This window comes from Archocentrus centrarchus, chromosome 1 (genome assembly GCF_007364275.1).
Source record: "Archocentrus centrarchus isolate MPI-CPG fArcCen1 chromosome 1, fArcCen1, whole genome shotgun sequence".
Classification (NCBI taxonomy): Eukaryota; Metazoa; Chordata; class Actinopteri; order Cichliformes; family Cichlidae; genus Archocentrus; species Archocentrus centrarchus.
Genome location: NC_044346.1, coordinates 9,990,829 through 10,008,180, shown reverse-complemented (window position 1 = coordinate 10,008,180; position 17,352 = coordinate 9,990,829). Strand labels below are relative to the sequence as shown.

The following is a 17,352-nucleotide window of genomic DNA, read 5'->3' as shown; positions in this document are numbered from 1 at the left end:
TGCCTTTTACTTCTAGCCTTCTGCTTCTACAATTGCCACTAATGCTAGTTCTGGTAAATGACAATCATTATCACCCTCAATAAAAAAAAAAAAAAATATGATGGCTTTACAAAAACCTTAACAGCTATAAGAGTACTAGATAGACTGTCAGGGGCTTTCTGCTGAAACCTGTAAGCTGATATGCTTCATGCACTGCTGTAATATCTGCACACAATGCAAAATAAGGAAACTTTGGAACCCTCCACCCCTACAGTGAGATCCACTGGTGGATCACTTATGCTGTGAGGGGCCAGTTTGCTGACATGTTTGGGGTCAGCGTGCCTCCTGAAAGGTCACTGCAAATCCATATAAAGTTATAACGAGTGTTCACTTTTTGTCCTATGATGACACATTTCTGTCCTGATGGGAGTGGCCTCTTCCAGCACAGCTGTCTCCATCCACAGGGCACTCAGTTGTTTCTCAAGTATGAACATGATGTGATTCATCTTCATTCCAACCAAAGCAAACACGTATGACGTGTTTTAGAGAGCGCCCATCATCACCATCATTTTCACCCTTTTGTTTATGTACTTTGAATAATCGTGCTTCTATGTATTGTTTTTTTTTTTTTTAAATCTCCTTTTAACTTCATTTATGATGTGTATGTTGGGTTTCTTTTTATTGGTCTCTTCCTTATCTAAATGACCAAGAAGACTACCCATTCATTCATTGTCATTCTGCACACATGCAGCTGGCTAATAAAGTCATTTAAACTTTCATTTGATGTTCAAGAACCTCTTCATTTAGTCCACTCCTTTTGTTAAAAGATAAATTTCAGCTTTTAATCCATCAGTGTGACATTTTCAATGTGTAATGCTGCAGAATCATCCTTGCCAGGAGCCTGATTTCTTTAGCCCCTGCGTGCTGCAGGAGGCTCTGCTTCTCATTCATATTAATGCGTCTGTGGCAGAGAGTGCTAATGCCTGTTCAGCAGCAGATTATGCAACTGACATGGGGATAAAGAGAGGAAAATAAAGAGAACAAGTGGATGAAGCAAGGGCAGATAATGATCATGTGTTTGCTCGTCCCCTTTGTTCTATTTGATCTAAGTGTCTGTGTGTAAATCTAAAACGTCACGACATGCATCATGCAAAGAAAGGGGCTATTTTTATGATGCACAGTCTGGTCTAAATGTTCTCTAAGCTGAAAATGGCACCTGATATTCATTATTACTCGAAAAAATAAGCTTGAAGGCTTTTCATTGATTTAATAGCCAGCAGATGCAATTTTAAGATGCAAGTCTTAATATACTGCATCTACATTTAGGAGTTAATGTGGAGACAAGGATAAATGACTCTCAAGGTTCATATTGCAATAAGGTGGGTGATAGTTGATAATCAGCACAAGCTCAGGGGTCAAGAACTCCTAATAGAAGCAGAGCCAATCTGATGGGAGGGGGCTTCATTTCAGCTTTTAAAACATCTAAGTTATTGTATGTCAGCGGATAGCCGGAAATGCTGGGAAGTCAGGATTAAATGGATGAGACTCCCATCAAACACTTTCTCAGAGGTTGAAGGTGAACAGTCAGAACAATAAGTAACTGATTTTCAGTTCTCCTTCTCTCTTTGGGGACAAGTGGACCCAAACTGGCTAACAGAGCCACTTGTTTCAAATATGATTAGTAAGAAAGGTGGAAAGCTTAAAAATGAAACACCAGATATATCACAGTTAAGACAGTTTATTGACATGAGATAAAAATTTACACAAAAATGTGACTTATATAAAGTGCATCACATTGGCTACCCTTAAACGATATGATCATTATAGGGTCTGCTGCCTTTCAAACACAGTAAAGCGGACCTGAGGACCTTCACCATGGACAGCAGGTGGGAAACTGAGCGCGTGCAGTCCAGCTGCAGAGTTAAAGAGGAAATATTTCTATGACAAGACACAGCTGTTGTGCTTCTTCAGTGCGGGTCTTTTCTTAACTCCTGGTTTAGGCACAGTGTCTCTGCGTCGCCACACCGCGGGGCTCAGTCGGGGCGGCAAGTTCACCTGTTGCAGCATCGAGCGGAACACTCCGACCGTGTTTCCACCTGTGCGCGCGGACGCCTCCACGAAGTTTGCGTGCCACTCGCCCTCCACTATGGCCATGGCATCACCGGCGAGCAGCACTCGACCTTCGCTTTCGGTTAGATCTGCCTTGCCGCCCACCACGGTGATGGGTGCGCGCTTGCCGCCGCCACGCAGTTCCAGAATCTCGTCACGCAGCCGTCGCACCTCCTCGAAGGACATGGGGTCGTCCACTGCGTACACCAGGGCGAGGGCGTCGCTGTGTCGGATGCAGAGCTCCCGCATGGCCGGGAACGAGTAGCTCCCACTCGTGTCCAGTATCTCCAGATGCATCTTCTCAGACCCTGCAGTGTCATACTCGAGCACGTGAAGCTCCTCGACCGTGCGCGTGTACTTGTACTCGAATCGGTCGTGGAGGAAGCGGTGGATGAGCGCGCTCTTGCCGACCCCCGCTGCTCCCAGGAACACAAGCCGGACCGTGTTGGGACGCCCTGACAGAGACATGCCGACCGCTTGCAGCGTGTTGCCCCGGTGATGGGCTACTCTCCTCTACATCCATCTAGTTGTAGCCAGGCTATTTATAGGCTGCTCCAACGATAAGACCCCACCCGGTCTCTCCAGCACAAGCACGATTCAAAATCGGTCACGTTCAGACCCTGAAGGCCACGAGGCACTCTTGGGGGCGTGGAAACTTATAAATGATTTATGGGTTTAATGTCTTTTCACTGGCGTGTCAACATGTGTGACAAGCTCGCACCGATCACAGAAACACGTGCTTTTGTTTGCAGCATTTGTGAGTCATTGAACTCCGACCACTATCTTCCACAGAAACCCGGATATCATAAACCATTCCCACAACACAGTTCACAACATTAGTAAAAGTCTGTTGAGGCTTTGCGGTTCAGTCAGGTGACCATACTGTAGCTCATTTACAGTTCATTTGCTTCAAAATAAACACATTAAATAAAGGATGAGGATCTTAAGATTATCTTGCTGAACAAAACAAACAAAACATAACTGTCATAAACATATTTTCTATGAAAATCGAAAATCCCTCTTTTCTCTGTGAAACCAGGTGATGTTACCTGTCATTCTTGCAGCACTCTACTTGCCTTACTATGGTCACGTGCAGGTGTACAGGTCTGGCTGTGAGCACAGAAGCCCCCACCCACCTGCTGATCAAACCCTCCGTTTGCAAAAGGTAGCCAATCAGAATAAAGGTGGCTGAAAGAGCGATAGGAGGTGTTACAAGGCCCGGCATCAGATCATTTTTGAACTGTGAAGAAGATGTGTAGAGTCCGAGAAAAACATTATGGAGACTGAAATTAGCATTGTAGGTCTCCTTTCACATTTACTCTAGTTCAGCAGTCGTACATGATACTTAATGAGCAACCATAGTGATGGACTAACATCACCAATGAACTCATTAGTGATCTGAGTTTATCACCAGTAAACCTTCCCCTGCACAACTAAATGGGTGCACCATATTACACTTTTGTTTGTTAACTTTTGGCTCATTTCCCTTCTTGCCTTTGCCCTTGGCTCAACATTTACACCCCTTGTGATTTTGTTGTTGTGCTGATGGTCATTCACGTGCACACACAGACACACACCAGTCAGGTCTAGCCACTTGCAGTTATATTAACACCAGGTGTGGAAAGTTTCCTTTTAATGATGGTCCTCCCACAAAGATCCGCTGTTTGATGGAAGCACACATGCTGTATAATCTGCTGATTAAGACACGCCACCTGTTAATAGAAAGAAGTATGGAAAACATCAGCAACCCAGTGCTAACTGGCTGAGTGGACCCACCTGCACCATCTAGAGGAAGCTGTCAGTGGTGCGATGAAGTCAAATATACTGATAGCACAGCAGATGGGTGGCATGAGTAGAATTTCAAAGTAGCAATCAAGTACCGGTCGCGGCAGATGACCGCCCCTCCCTGCGCCTGGTTCTGCCGGAGGTTGGTTCCTGTTAAAAGGAAGTTTTTCCTTCCCACTGTCGCCAAATGCTTGCTCATAGGGGGTAATTTTGACTGTTGGGTTTTCTTTGTATTATTGTAGGGTCTTTACCCACAGTACAAAGCGCCTTGAGGCGACTGTTGTGATTTGGCGCTATATAAATAAAATTGAAATTAATTGAATTGAATCAGATTTGTATGACACAACTGCGGGGGTTTTAAAAAACCTAACGTCCTAATTTCCTAATTTCCTATGAAGCGTGTAATTACTGTTAAAAGATACAGAACAAAACTGTCTGTGTCTCGCTCACTGACACTGTCTGGCTGGAGGTGGCTATCACTGGGTAAATAGGTACTATGATAATTTCTCATTGTATGCATGTTGGGGTGTGTGCATTAGTTTCCCTTATCTCTACCCTTGAGAAGGTCAGTATCTGCAGTGATATAAGGGAGCAAATACGAAAGGAGCAAACTGTAGAAAAAAAAAAAAAAAGAACAAACCAATCTAGAAACTCACCTGCAGTGTGCTGCAACTCACGTACAAAGGATGCAACTTTTATACTCCTTTTATACTCGCCTGGTTATGGCATTTTAGATAGACCACTGCCATAAACCATGTCACTTTCACAAAGTGAAAGTTTCTGAGTCATCAGTACTACATGCTACATGTAGCATCTTACAGGCACTCAAAAATGATACACAATTGCATCTTATTCCAAGACTATAGAGATTCATGCTGCTGCCATTGAGACACAGGGACAAGAGTGAGACTGAGTACTTATATTGGATGATGAGAGGGAGCTCCAAATGCTCTAGGTCGTCACAAAATCTGGAGAAATCTATATGGTGGCTGTAAGGTGTGAAACACAACTCAATATAACAATTTGGAATGAAAAAAAAATCAAAAGGAATTTTGTGCAACTTTTTAGCTTTGTGCATACACACACACACACACACACACACACACACACACACACACACACACACACACACACACACACACACACACACACACACACACACTGGAGTACAGCTTAAGCTGTGAATAACAGGTGCCCATATACTTTAGTAATACAATGAAAATCACTTTAAAATCACCTCCAAGTGATCTACACTAGATGGCAGCAGTAGACGCGTTAAAAAAGCTTTCTGTGACAATCCAGTGAAACGGTCTTAGCTGCAATTAAAAAACTGTGCAATTACTGCTGCTACAAGACTGAGATATGTGCAGAAGTAGCAGCAGACTACACCAAAGAGTTGCTGACATGTCACACCAAGAAAACACAGGTATAAATAATATAATCAGCAATAGTTTCATGTCTTACAAGTGAAACAAAACCTGTTTCATGCACTGTAAACATACACTATATTGCCAAAAGTATTTGCTAGTCTGCCTTCACATGCGTATGAACTCGAGTGACATCCCATTCTTAATCCACATGGTTTAATATGATGTTGGTCCACCCTTTGCAGCTATAACTTTTCTGGGAAGGCTTTCCACAAGGTTTAGGAGTATTTATAGGAATTTTTGACCATTCTTCCCGAAGCACATTTGTGAGGTCAGACACTGATGTTGGATGAGAAGGCCTGGCTCACAGTCTCCACTCCAATTCATCCCAGAGGTGTTCTATCAGGTTGAGGTCAGGACTCTGTGCAGGCCAGTCAAGTTCTTCCACACCAAACTCACTCATCCGTGTCTTTATTGACCTGCTTTGTGCACTGATGCACAGTCATGTTGGAACAGGAAGGGGCCATCCCCAAACTGTTCCCACAAAGTTGGGAGCATGAAATTGTCCAAAATGTCATCAAATTCCATCTGAGGGCAAAGCCTTTGATATCTGTGTGTGTGTGTATGTGAAAAGAAACCTTCTACACCTCGTGTTAATATAACTGCGTGTGACTGAACTGTGTGTGTGTGTGTGTTTTAATTATTGTTTTTTTACATCAGGATTCATAAACTCATAAAAGATTTAGTGTCCCTTTACAGGACATCAAGGCTAAACATAAAATCATTTGATGCTTGTCATTATGAAAGTGGTCCCTGCTAGAATGAGCATTTTATTCAAAATGCTCATTCTAGCATGGCTGTAGACACATTACACAATTTGTCCTAAAAAAAAAAAGTAGTTTTCTGAAGATGGTGAAAACAATGTCCCATTTCTTTATCACATACATGACCTGGGATTCTCCTCCAGCATTGTTAAGTGGAAGGGGAAAAAAATGAAATCTGTCCTACAACTAAACGACAATGAAAACCTCATTGTCGTTTTCCTGCTTTGTCTTCACTTCTGCTTATTATTCTGTCGCTCCACTCCAGTGCCATATGAGCTTTTTCTGGCTGGAGGTTTTGGCTCAAACCTGACATGTGCTTTCTCTTAAAGACTTTGTGCACAGCACGCAAACACAGACTGAAAAAGAGTGGGGGTTATCATATTACTGCGAGCACAGTGGAAGCTCCAGTCCATTTAATAAGCACACAGGCTTTTAATTCCCAAAGTCTTCATGTAAGTGTCTGAGAAACAGTGTTTGCAGTTATATATGGCTGGTTTGCTTTGATTATTTCAGGGTTTGCTGAGATTATTCAGCAATGTGTGTTCCATCTTTTAACAGTCATCCTCCTCAAGCCTCATCCCTGCATTACTTGTTACCATGGGAACACGCCGAGATCCTGCAGTGAAAGATGAAGGATGATCGTTCGTCTGTCCTTGAATGTATTCAAACACAAGCGTTAAGTTTAGTGCACATGAGGTTGACTGAGAGTTGAGTTTCATCTGCAGAAGAGAGAAAGTGGAGTAGGTTACCTCCTTCTCGAGCTCGCCTTCCTTTCTCTTCTACCGTTTTGGCTCAGTGAAATCTCAAGGGGACATGATGCAGGCTCTTTCTTCCTTCTCCCACACACAAAACAGCATTTGCAAAATCGTCTTATCAGAGCAAGACGGTTGGGAAAAATCTGTGAAAAGACTAATAATGTGGGTCCACCCAGTTTCCTATTTAGGTTTAAAGTGAATTAACATATAACCCTGTGGTCTTTTCACAGAATTTGATGACGATAAAAACAATGTAAATTATTATCAGACTCATCTGTTTTCACAACATGTATTTTGCTCTGAGTTTTAAGGTTACTTTTCTTATCAAGATTACCGTAAAGGGGCAGGATGATTTCTTATCTAATCATGTGATTTGCAATATTGCACTTACTTCCTTTTTCTGACTTGTTTTTATAGGATCAGTTCCCTCAAATTACAAGCAAGATTTGACCTCAGTCAGGCTAACAGCTTGTGAGGCTTGCACTTTGCTCACAGTGACAATGTAAAAGCAAACTGATGTTTTGCAGCTCTATTTTAGGTCTAATCAGGGACAGAGCCAAGGGGTGGCCACATACACCATAGACCAACCAGCAGTGAAGCCTGTTGTGGAAAAACAGATGAAATCACAGAACTGCATTCACATACAGCACCTCCTGATTGCTGAACTAGAGACAGTATAAAAGATAGGTGCAGCTTTCTGGTCTGAAACGTGAAGCCAAAGTTTAAGTGCCTTAAACCTGCATTCTTTTCATTGGCCACCAGGGAGCAACCCTGGGGGATGAATGCTTTAGATTGAGAAGTCCTCAGTCAATGGTCTCACTCATCACATCCAGTTTGAATAACTCTGAAAAGTCATTTCAACTCAAGGATTCATAAGGAGAGATCACTAACCAGCGGCTTTTACACTGCTGAGGTTTCTATCGTTATTTTGAAGGGAAGCACAAAATGCTTGTGTGTGAATCTTTATAAATATTCACTAAAATCCACAAATGTCACCGCTTGGTGGAGCCAGAAGAAATATCACAGTTCAGATTTGTGTGCCAGTCCAACCAGGTGTTGAGATGCTTTGGCATCCCCACACAACCAGCACGGTTAAAATCATATAAAACTCTGGATAATATCACCCGCAGACGTCAGTATCAACAGTTTCTCTGGCACAAACCATCGAAATGAAAACTGTAGACAACTGGGACAAATAAAACCAACCAAGAAAAAAAAATAAATAAATAAATAAAAACAAGAAGAGGATCCACTGTTAAGAAGGTAAACTTTATTGAAGTTTTCATTTGATTTAAATGTAAGAGCATGAGAGGGAACAGACAGAATACTCTATGGAAGGCACAGCCAGACAGATGACTCTACCCATTGTGTTCACACACCAGCAGCAGTACACAATCGAAGGCAGACATTTCATCACAACAAACGTGTGCTTTTAACAAAAGGACGCTGTAACATTGTGCTCATTGTAGGGTGCTGTGTTTTAACAGCTGGAATGAATGCATTTACATTGGTGTGCTTTTGAGTGTTGTTGTGTGTGATTCCTGTGCTATGATGGCTCCTTCACCCGATGGCTGAGTTTCAAAGCTCCTTTCAATCATTTTCATTAATTTTACTTGGAATACTAAGAAGCTTAAAGTCATCTGAGGAAATGTAGAGTTAAATAAGAATCCTCTGACCTCTGACTATGTCCCGAAGATGCATCTCCACAGAGACTGAATCCACTAAGAGTGTGCAGGCAAAAACATGTTAGATGTGCCTGCCATATGCCCTCTGTATTTTCCCCGGTCGCTATGATTTGAATCATTGAGTGACAAAGAAAGCATTATTTACAGCAGAAGCATGTAAATCAGTAACATTCCTTCATCTGATGAGAGCTAAACTTTACAGTTTGAAAGAGAATAGGAGATGAAAGCAGCGTATAGAGCCAGCAGGACGATTAACAGGAGAAGTTTAGATACTGCGAGTTATGGGTTATAGCATTCAACACGTTCGTTACACCAGTAGTTACCACAGATAGGCACAACTTATAACAATAACTGTCCTGATAGTTGTCAGGTACGGCTTGTGTAAAGTTTAACTGGAAGTGGGACAAATACTGTGCAATCACACTATAATGCATTCATTTAACAGCAAGCCGCTGAAAATCCTAACCTCCAGTAACAAAGCCCAGTACGATGAGAAAATGACTGAGAAATTAAAAAAAAAAAAAAAAAAAAATTAAACACCTTTATCGCTTTGGTGCCACGACTTCCACTCATCGACGTTGTTTTCCACCACATATCCATCCAAACAAATTCACAACTCTGCACACACACACACACACACTACTCACACGGGCACGCACGCATATGCAAAAGGAAGAAAGAAAGAACAGCTACCTACAGTATCTATCTCTAGTTTGAAGCATAGTGGAGAAGTCCAGCTGTGCTTTCTCAATATTCCCAGAGGGTGGCGCTCTCCAGGGAGTCTGCACTCGCCTTAAGCCCTCCAGCGTGATCTCCTTTGAGATACTTCCCCCCCAGAGCGCGAATGGCCATCTTGTTGAGGTCACAGAACTCAAGCAGGAACTGGACAGGTGACGAGCCGCCGCACGCTATGGCCGTGTCATCTCCAACACACCAGTACTTCCCCTGAGAGTCTGGACAAACAACACACTTAATGAGGCCTGGCACACATGCAGTACACATACTTACACATATGAATAAAATTTGCTGGTCGACAACGCATCACCACCATTTGATCACGGAGATGAAAAATGATACATCATACTGGCTCACTGTTAGGCCTAAGTATGATGGTTCAAATGAGAGATGGCCCCAGGTGACTGATCCATACAGCTATAATGGACTTCCCATTAGATGCTTAAATATTGACTTTCCCTTAAGCAGGGTGGAGTTCAACAGGGTTGGGTTGTGGAGAGCACTATTTTAAACACCACGACAAACATCACCACATTCATTAGAAAATCAAATCAAACCCACAAGACAAGGAGAAAACAGGGACATTGTTTACTGAATGAGCTGAATCTGATACAGACTCCTGCCTCATCCTACCATAGAGAGGAAAACGTGCTTTCAGCTGCTGTATTGTGTAAATAGCTTTAGTTTTATTAAATGTGTTACTGACAAAATACTAAATATAATTGCAAATTTCTTGCTAAACCTCACACGAGAATCTCTCTGCTGCACCTACATGAACTTAAACTTGGCTCCCTGAAAATTTTATTTTCATTTTAAAACAATCACCCACCTTTAAGAGAGTAAGCACCATTATGAAACTCCAGTTGAAAAACATCGTAGGATGCTCGGTTAGAGTCCAGGGTCGCCATTCCAGCTTTTCGAGCCCCAATGAAACCGTGTTCCCCACGGAGGACGATGATTGGACGGTTGATCAGCTTCATCAGGAACTGTTCAGCCTCCCCTGAAGGGACAAAAATGAACAAGGTTGTATCAAACTGATCTGGGCCTTGATTCATAAAAGCACCCATGATGGCATATGGAGGCATTAGAGGTCATGGCGTAGGTAACCTGATCATCTGTGAAGGCACCATTAGTCCTGAACCATAGATAAGCTTACATTTATTTTACACAAATTGCATCTAATATGTTGATATTATATACACAGTGCAATTTTTTGGGGAATAAATTTGTATAAATCAAACGTAAGGAACATGGCTGACCGGTGTTGTCGACAGTGGCAGCCAGCTGCCCGTTCTTCTTAGCAGTCACATACTTGCCGTTGGCTGCACGAATACACACACGGCCATCACGCCACTCCAATTCAAAGTAACTATTGGCAGACCTGAAACGCACCCACACAGTAAAGAAGCCAATTGTCATGCTGAATGCTGGTTATGCATTAAATGAAGTGGGTGATATTCAACATTATGCGGTTTGTGTGTGTGTGTGTGTGTGGTTACTTGGTGGAGGCAGTGCACTGCAGTCCTCCGGTAGCTGTGAGTGTCCAGTATTTTCCAGCAGCAGTCCTGAAGGCACACTTCCTGTCCTCACGGCTCATCTCCAGCTGAAAGACTTCCTGGTCCCCTTCCTCATCCTGATTGGCTGACAGGTCCATGCCTAGAAAAGTGGGGCAGGCAGCTGTCAGCTTTCATTATTGTCTCTGGATGTCTGAAAATATCCAACCCTTCAGTTCATGAACTTCCTCCTGACAGACTCTTAAAGCCAGAGGAACGACTTGAACTCACAAAGATTTGAACCTTACTGCACCCATTTCAGTGGACTCGCCAGTTCTGATTGGGACTAGATGAGAGCAGAAGTAGATGTGGTGATGGCAGCAGAGTAACAATAAAGTAAGTTTGCAAAGTCAGTTGTAAGTGATTGAACTGGATTGATCAGTTATAACTGTCATGATTGCACTGAATCCTCTAATGAAGACGCTGTGAAGAAACCAACATCTCTGCTTATGATCGATTTCTCAATCTGTAGTCTCGAAACACATATGCTCCAGTTATACCCTAAAGATTTGAAATTCTAAAGCAAAATATTCAAATCAAGTGCTGTGTAAAAAAAAAAAAAATGTGTGTGTTAAAGAGTTATTTGCTAATAGGCCTATGCAAAAACACTGCTGATCCAGTGAGCTGTTCCAAGATTTCTGGTAATCCAGAAGCTGCATGAAGAATAATCTACTGAGATGTGTTTATGGTTATAAAAACACATCTAACAAATATAGAGCAAAATAACCATTCATTTGGAGTCAAAAGACATCTGCCATTTACATATTCCCAACTTTAAACTGTAATCAGTTTTACTTCATCTGGAAGGGGAGCTAGCTAAAGGCTAAAGGCTCCACTTATGTTCACCACCTATTTACTATGTTTCTCAACCATTTTGTGCAGGACAGCTAGTTTACAGTGAATTCATCTCAGCTTTATTTGGTAGAAACCAAAACAAAGAAACCCCAGCTGTCTGCAAATATGAGCTCTGAGACTAAAACCAAAAGAATGATCTAAGCCTGTTCATCACATCAAGTGACAGTTCACCTCAAAATTAAATACATAAGCTGTAATGATATTTGTCTGACTAAGCTGTTTTGGTCTAAGTTGCAAGTTTTGGTGCTGCAGGCTGCTTCCCTAGAAAATAATAGAAGTAAATGACATGGGACTTGAGGTGATCAAAGTGCCAAAAACACATTTTAGAAAGTCAGCAGCAATTTTTTTTTTTTTTTTTTACATAAATCATGACCTGGTACGCAAAACAAATCAACCAACCTTGTAATGAGCAGTTATGTGAAGGGTGTGGTTTTTGCTTTGTTTTTTTTTTCACTGAACTGAACTGAATACTGAAGGTGTCCCTTCTTAACCGAGCTTTAATGTTAGCCAGCAGCATGTTTCCTTTTTTTTGGGAGGTGATGTTTCGTATAAAGAAAATACTTCCTTGTGATTTTTTCCCTCCTTCTTTACAGTCACCGGCTACTTCATTAGATACACCTGCTCAACCGCTTATTAACGCATATATTCAATCAGCCAATCACATGGCAGCAGCTCAATGCATTTAGGCATGTAGACATGGCCAAGAAGACCTTCTGAAGTTCAAACCCAGCATCAGAATGAGGAGGACTCTGAACAACGCATGGTTATTAGTGCCAGATGGGCTGGTCTGTGTTTCAGAGTCTGCTGATCTACTGGGATTTTTTTTTTTCTACACAACCATCTCCAGGGTTTACAGAGAATGGTCCGGAACAGATAAAATATCTGATGAGCGGCTGGACAAGAGAAGAATCAGAAAAGCTCTGTGTGAGTCTCGGTTTCTGCTGCAACATTTGGGTGGTAGGGTCAGGATTCAGTGTACACAACATGAAAGCATCATGCCTTGTCTCAACAACTTAGAGGGCCGCTGGTGGTGGTGTTGTAATGGTGTGGAGATATTTTCTCAGCACACTTTGGGCCACTTAGTATCAACTGAGCATCATTTAAAAGGCACAGCCTACCTGAGCACTGTTGCTGACCATGTCTCTGTAGCCATTTTCTGATGGCTGCTTGCAGCAAGAAAATGCACCATATCGAAAAGCTCAAATCATCTCAAACTGGTTTCTAGTACATGAAAATTAGTTCACTGGACTCAAACGACCTCCACAGTCACCAGATCTCAAACCCGTAGAGCACCTTTAGGATGTGGTAGTGTGAGATTCACATCATGGATATGCAACCCACAAATCTGCAGCAACTGTGTGATGGTATCATGTCAATATGGACCAAAATCTCTGAGGAATGTTTCCATTTGTTGAATCTACGCTATGGAGAATTAATGCAGCACTGAAAAAAGCGGTCCAACCCATTACTAGCAAGTTGTAGCTAATAAAATAACCAGTGAGTGTAGTTCCATGATATTCAAGCAAAGGTAGACATCTGGGCAACTCACAGGAAGACAATATATTTGGAATGATAGCAGGAGAAACATGTATATTTGTCTGGATATGAACTGCAGCTTCAGCACAAGTTTAATACAGCTTTGAGAGAAAAACAGTTGCAGACAAAGAGCAAAAAGATTTGACCAGCAGATTGCTCACAAAGACACGACACTGGACTCGCACTCATATTACATAAAACCAGTCCACCTTTAAAAAGTTCCGATTAAACCTCTCCATCTTCATTACTGACACAAACGCTCCTGGCTAACAAAATGCTTGTGCATGCCCACATTGAGCCTCCTGAACCATAAGTGGTTAGTACAAATACAGAAGCACTGTCAGTGCTTTCAAAAGAAAAGAAATGCATGAATGATGAATTATAAGAACCAGTCCCCTGGGCCTGGTTTCCGTCAGCCTTTCAATTATGGTCGCAATTGAGGTCACAAGTCACTGCCTTACATACACTGACCTCATTCAAGCAAATCATCTTCCATCTCCCCTGGCATGCTCTGTCTCTCTCTCTCTCTCTCTCTCACACACACACACACACACACACACACACACACACACACACACAGATGCATTGATAAGCTGCTGTTAATGATGAGCACAGAATCAATCGGAGACTGGGCGGCAACGAGACAATGAGGTTGCATGTAGCATAAAGATCCAGCAGGACTGTGTGAGACACACCTCGCTCTTTGTGGCCTGCATTCTGTCTCTCCACCATTTTACCTTTGTCTCCAAAGCAAACCTCTCCTCATTTTCTGTCTATTCCGAGATAAAGAATGATGCACAGCTGTAGGCTGAAGCTGACCCTGGGCCAGCAACCACAGTGCAGGGGTAGAATTACTGCAGAAAAATGTTAAGCTACGCAGAGACTGGCCAAAAATGGGGGGGGGGGCGATAATGAAAAACACATGGTGTGGGAGGAAAATAAAATAACGGGGGTCTCTGATTCTGCTTTACTTTCTCCCTCATACAGACATGCAACAGCTGCCTCTTGTGTGTGCCAAGTTATCCAGTGACCTCATGGTGAAGTGGTTTTAATATTTTTTTATCACTATTTTTTTTTTTTTCTTGGCTCTGTGTAGCTGGAGAGCCTCACCTTGCCTCGTGGAGACATTTCTCTCGTTGCCTGCAGTCAGCACGACCTGCGCGTGGCTGCGCTCCAGGCCAAACAGTTCATCCTTTCCTACCCGGGTGCCCTTCCCAGATTTCATTGTGCCGGTGGGTCCCACGGGCGCCAGGTAGCGACCGTTACAGTCGCGGAATGCCACTTTCCCGGAGTGGAACTCCAGCATGTAGCCGGTGTCCTTGTCCGTTTTGGTGGACAGACTGCCGTCATTGCGCAAAAACCGGTTGTCAGAGGTCTCGAGGTGGTAGCGCTGATCGCGGTAGACCAGTGTCACAAGCGAGTCGACCCCCCAGGGGACATCCCGGTCTATTGATACCTCCCCCCGCGCGCTCAGGTGGGCGAAGCGTTTGCGGGCGAAGCTGTAAAGGTTGACCTGAGGGTGTACAGCCAGGTGCATGCTCCATCTCTCCGCCGGTGAGGCAGTCTGCGCAAAGCAGGTGATCCGGTCCTCGCTGCCGCCGAGGAACCGGCCGTAGGGCTCGGACTGCAGCGACCACCGCCCGTCCTCGTGCACCGTGATGACGAAGCGACAGTCCCGGCCGCGCGTCTCGCTATCTGCGGTAACGTTGCCGTCTTTGTCCGTGGCAAGGTAGCGACCCAGGTGGGACAGGAGGAACACGGCGCTGCCGTCTTCCCCAGTCTGCTCCAGGGTCCAGGTCTGTTTCTTTTTCAGACTGCTGGCCGAGGCGTTGATTTTGAAGCCGAAGGTCTCTGCAGTCAGATACTTCCCCTCGCTGTTGATGAGCCCCAGAGGGATCCGCAGCAGGTCCCCGTCAGCGCCGTTTGAGGACATGATTGCTGTTTGACAAGAGGAGAAAAGAAAGGAGATGCAGGTCTTATAGAGAGGGACAGACAGACGGACAGAGGGAGTGAGAGAGACTGTGGGGGTGTTTGAGGGAGAGAGAGATCGAAAGAGAGAGAGAGAGAGCTGCTCTGAGCTGATGAGTGTCCCCTAACTGGAAAAAATCCGGACTGGCTCGCTGGAGCTGCAGGAGTTGCAGGACTGGGAGTTTTTTTTTTTTTTTAAAGGCAGTACACGCCCCAGATACAGGCAGAAGAGCTTGAAGGAGATGACTGCAATTTTGGCAAATCACTCCACCCCTGCTCCACTCTCCACATATATAACCTAATCAGTACCATCCACACCATTAGTGCTAATTTTCCTTCTTTCCCATTCTTCCAGTTGAGATCTGCTAGGTCCACGTGGATTCACCAACTTACAAAACAGATTTGTCTTCTGGGTGTGCTTGTACTGGGCATTTATGAGAGTATTGAGAGCACGAATCAGGAGATTTTGTGTGTGTGTGTGTGTGTGTGTGTGTGTGTGTGTGTGTGTGTGTGTGTGTGTGTGTGTGTGTGTGTGTGTGTGTGTGTAACTTCCAGGTCAAGAGGCAGACTTAGGTGTTGGGGTCTCTTTTGGGTCTTTCAAATGTCCCCGCTGGATCTGCTTCGGGATCGTTTCTATTATATATTTCTATTATCTTCCTCTAGTTTTTCACAAAACCTGTGGTACATGATTATAACATGAATCACTGATAATGCTCTCCCTGACAAAAGAAAAACTGTTGAGCCTCAAACACTGCAAGTAATAAAATGTGTTTTGTGTTTTCACACATGAAAATCAGATCTATCACAGACAAAAGTGTGAGTTTACTTAGTTGTTTCCCTTCATTGTAATTCCACCCATTTTCCATCCTCTGGTCAGATCAGCCCTTCCGTCCTTCTCCCCTGTGCATTGTCATAACTCCTGTCCACACATCCACCTTTATTTGCACAGAAGAGAGAGAGTTAACAGGCGCGTGCTTATCCTTTCCTCACATCCGCGCCACGAGGGCTTTCTAGCAAGGTATAAAAAGCTCCATGAGAAGCTTGGATCTGTATTTCTCATTAGTTATGATTTTATGAAGATGTAGGATAAACAAAGCATGAAAGGTATGGATTAAATATGATGATCAAGATTGCACATGTGGATCAGGGCTTTTGAAGGTGGAGTGTGAGGCTGTACAGGACATGAAAACTGTGCTGGGACGCGACCTGCAAAAGGAAATGTGGAGGTGGGAGATTTGGGAAGGGTATTTCTTACAGCTCGTACTACATCGCCCCCATGTGGGTTTTCAGAGAAAAGCAGCAAGGACGGGAATTTCAGTGTTACATTACCAGAAACAAAATCCAGAAACAAAAACAACAAATTTATCTCTACATCAATAGACTTTAGGTGTTTTTCATCACCAGTTGACAGCAGAGTCCTTGACATTACCTTCAAGCAAAGCTTTATTCTCCTGAACACGAAGTTGTGCATACTTTTGGTGCATAATGCTTGTCTGCCAGCATTTTAGATGGCTCATGTAGAGAAAGTTTCATGAAGTATAACTCAACTTGCTCAAACCATACAATATTTACTACTCAAAGATAATTGCCAAATGTTTTTGGAAACTAGTAGAGAACTCTGTAGAAGCTTGAGGATAATATTGTCACATGTAAGATTCCTCCAGTAGTATATAGGCAATTTTCACAGCAGACATTATGACTTTTCACAGTCAGGACTGCAAAAGTGGAATTAGCAGCAATAATGATAACTTGGATCCATCACTGATATTAACAAAGTCCAAAAGGACTCTGGCTCCATCCATTTTCTTCTGCTTATCCTTTTCAGGGTTACGGGGCGGGGGTGGGCTGGAGCCTATCCCAGCTGTCATAGGTCGAGAGGCAGGGTACATCCTGGACGGGTCACCAGGGCTAACACAGAGAGGTAGACAACCATTCAGCCTCACACCTACAGCCAATTTAGAATCACCAGTCAACCTAATCCCACTAACTGCATGTCTTTGGACTGTGGGAGGAAACCAGAGTACCCGGAGAGAACATACAAACTCCACACAGAATCCATGGTGGACTCAAATCCAGAACCCCAGACCATCTTGCTGTGAGACAGTAGTGCTAACCACCGTGTCATCGTGTTGCCCCCCCCTCCATTAATCTATTAATCAAATTTCTTGGACTCTTCAAGAGTAGCTTTGCATGACTCATAG

At 43.4% G+C, this 17,352-nt stretch overlaps 2 protein-coding genes across 2 annotated transcripts; both read right to left on the bottom strand.

The window, feature by feature from the left end:
* Positions 1 to 1,708: 1,708 nt before the first annotated feature.
* Positions 1,709 to 2,614, bottom strand: LOC115787789 (GTP-binding protein Rhes-like). The gene has a single exon (XM_030740509.1). The coding sequence runs from the start codon at positions 2,554 to 2,556 to the stop codon at positions 1,918 to 1,920; it is 639 nt and encodes a 212-aa protein (XP_030596369.1). The 5' UTR covers positions 2,557 to 2,614; the 3' UTR covers positions 1,709 to 1,917.
* Positions 2,615 to 8,077: 5,463 nt separating this feature from the next.
* LOC115790206 (fascin-like) lies at positions 8,078 to 15,284 on the bottom strand. The gene is made up of 5 exons (XM_030743924.1): positions 14,294 to 15,284; positions 10,739 to 10,895; positions 10,499 to 10,620; positions 10,069 to 10,239; positions 8,078 to 9,457 (listed from the first exon to the last, which is right to left on the bottom strand). Exons 1-5 carry the CDS (start codon positions 15,114 to 15,116, stop codon positions 9,252 to 9,254), a joined length of 1,479 nt encoding a protein of 492 aa, XP_030599784.1. The 5' UTR covers positions 15,117 to 15,284; the 3' UTR covers positions 8,078 to 9,251.
* Positions 15,285 to 17,352: the final 2,068 nt, after the last annotated feature.

Bases quoted from the DNA above. Each gene is read 5' to 3' on its own strand.
- LOC115787789 (XM_030740509.1), bottom strand. From the start codon at position 2,556: ATGTCTCTGTCAGGGCGTCCCAACACGGTCCGGCTTGTGTTCCTGGGA.
- LOC115790206 (XM_030743924.1), bottom strand. From the start codon at position 15,116: ATGTCCTCAAACGGCGCTGACGGGGACCTGCTGCGGATCCCTCTGGGG. The intron at 10,621-10,738 runs GTAACCACACAC...GGTGCGTTTCAG, and splicing joins CAGTGCACTGCCTCCACCAA to GTCTGCCAATAGTTACTTTG. The intron at 9,458-10,068 runs GTGGGTGATTGT...TTGTTTGTCCAG, and splicing joins TGGTGCTTACTCTCTTAAAG to ACTCTCAGGGGAAGTACTGG.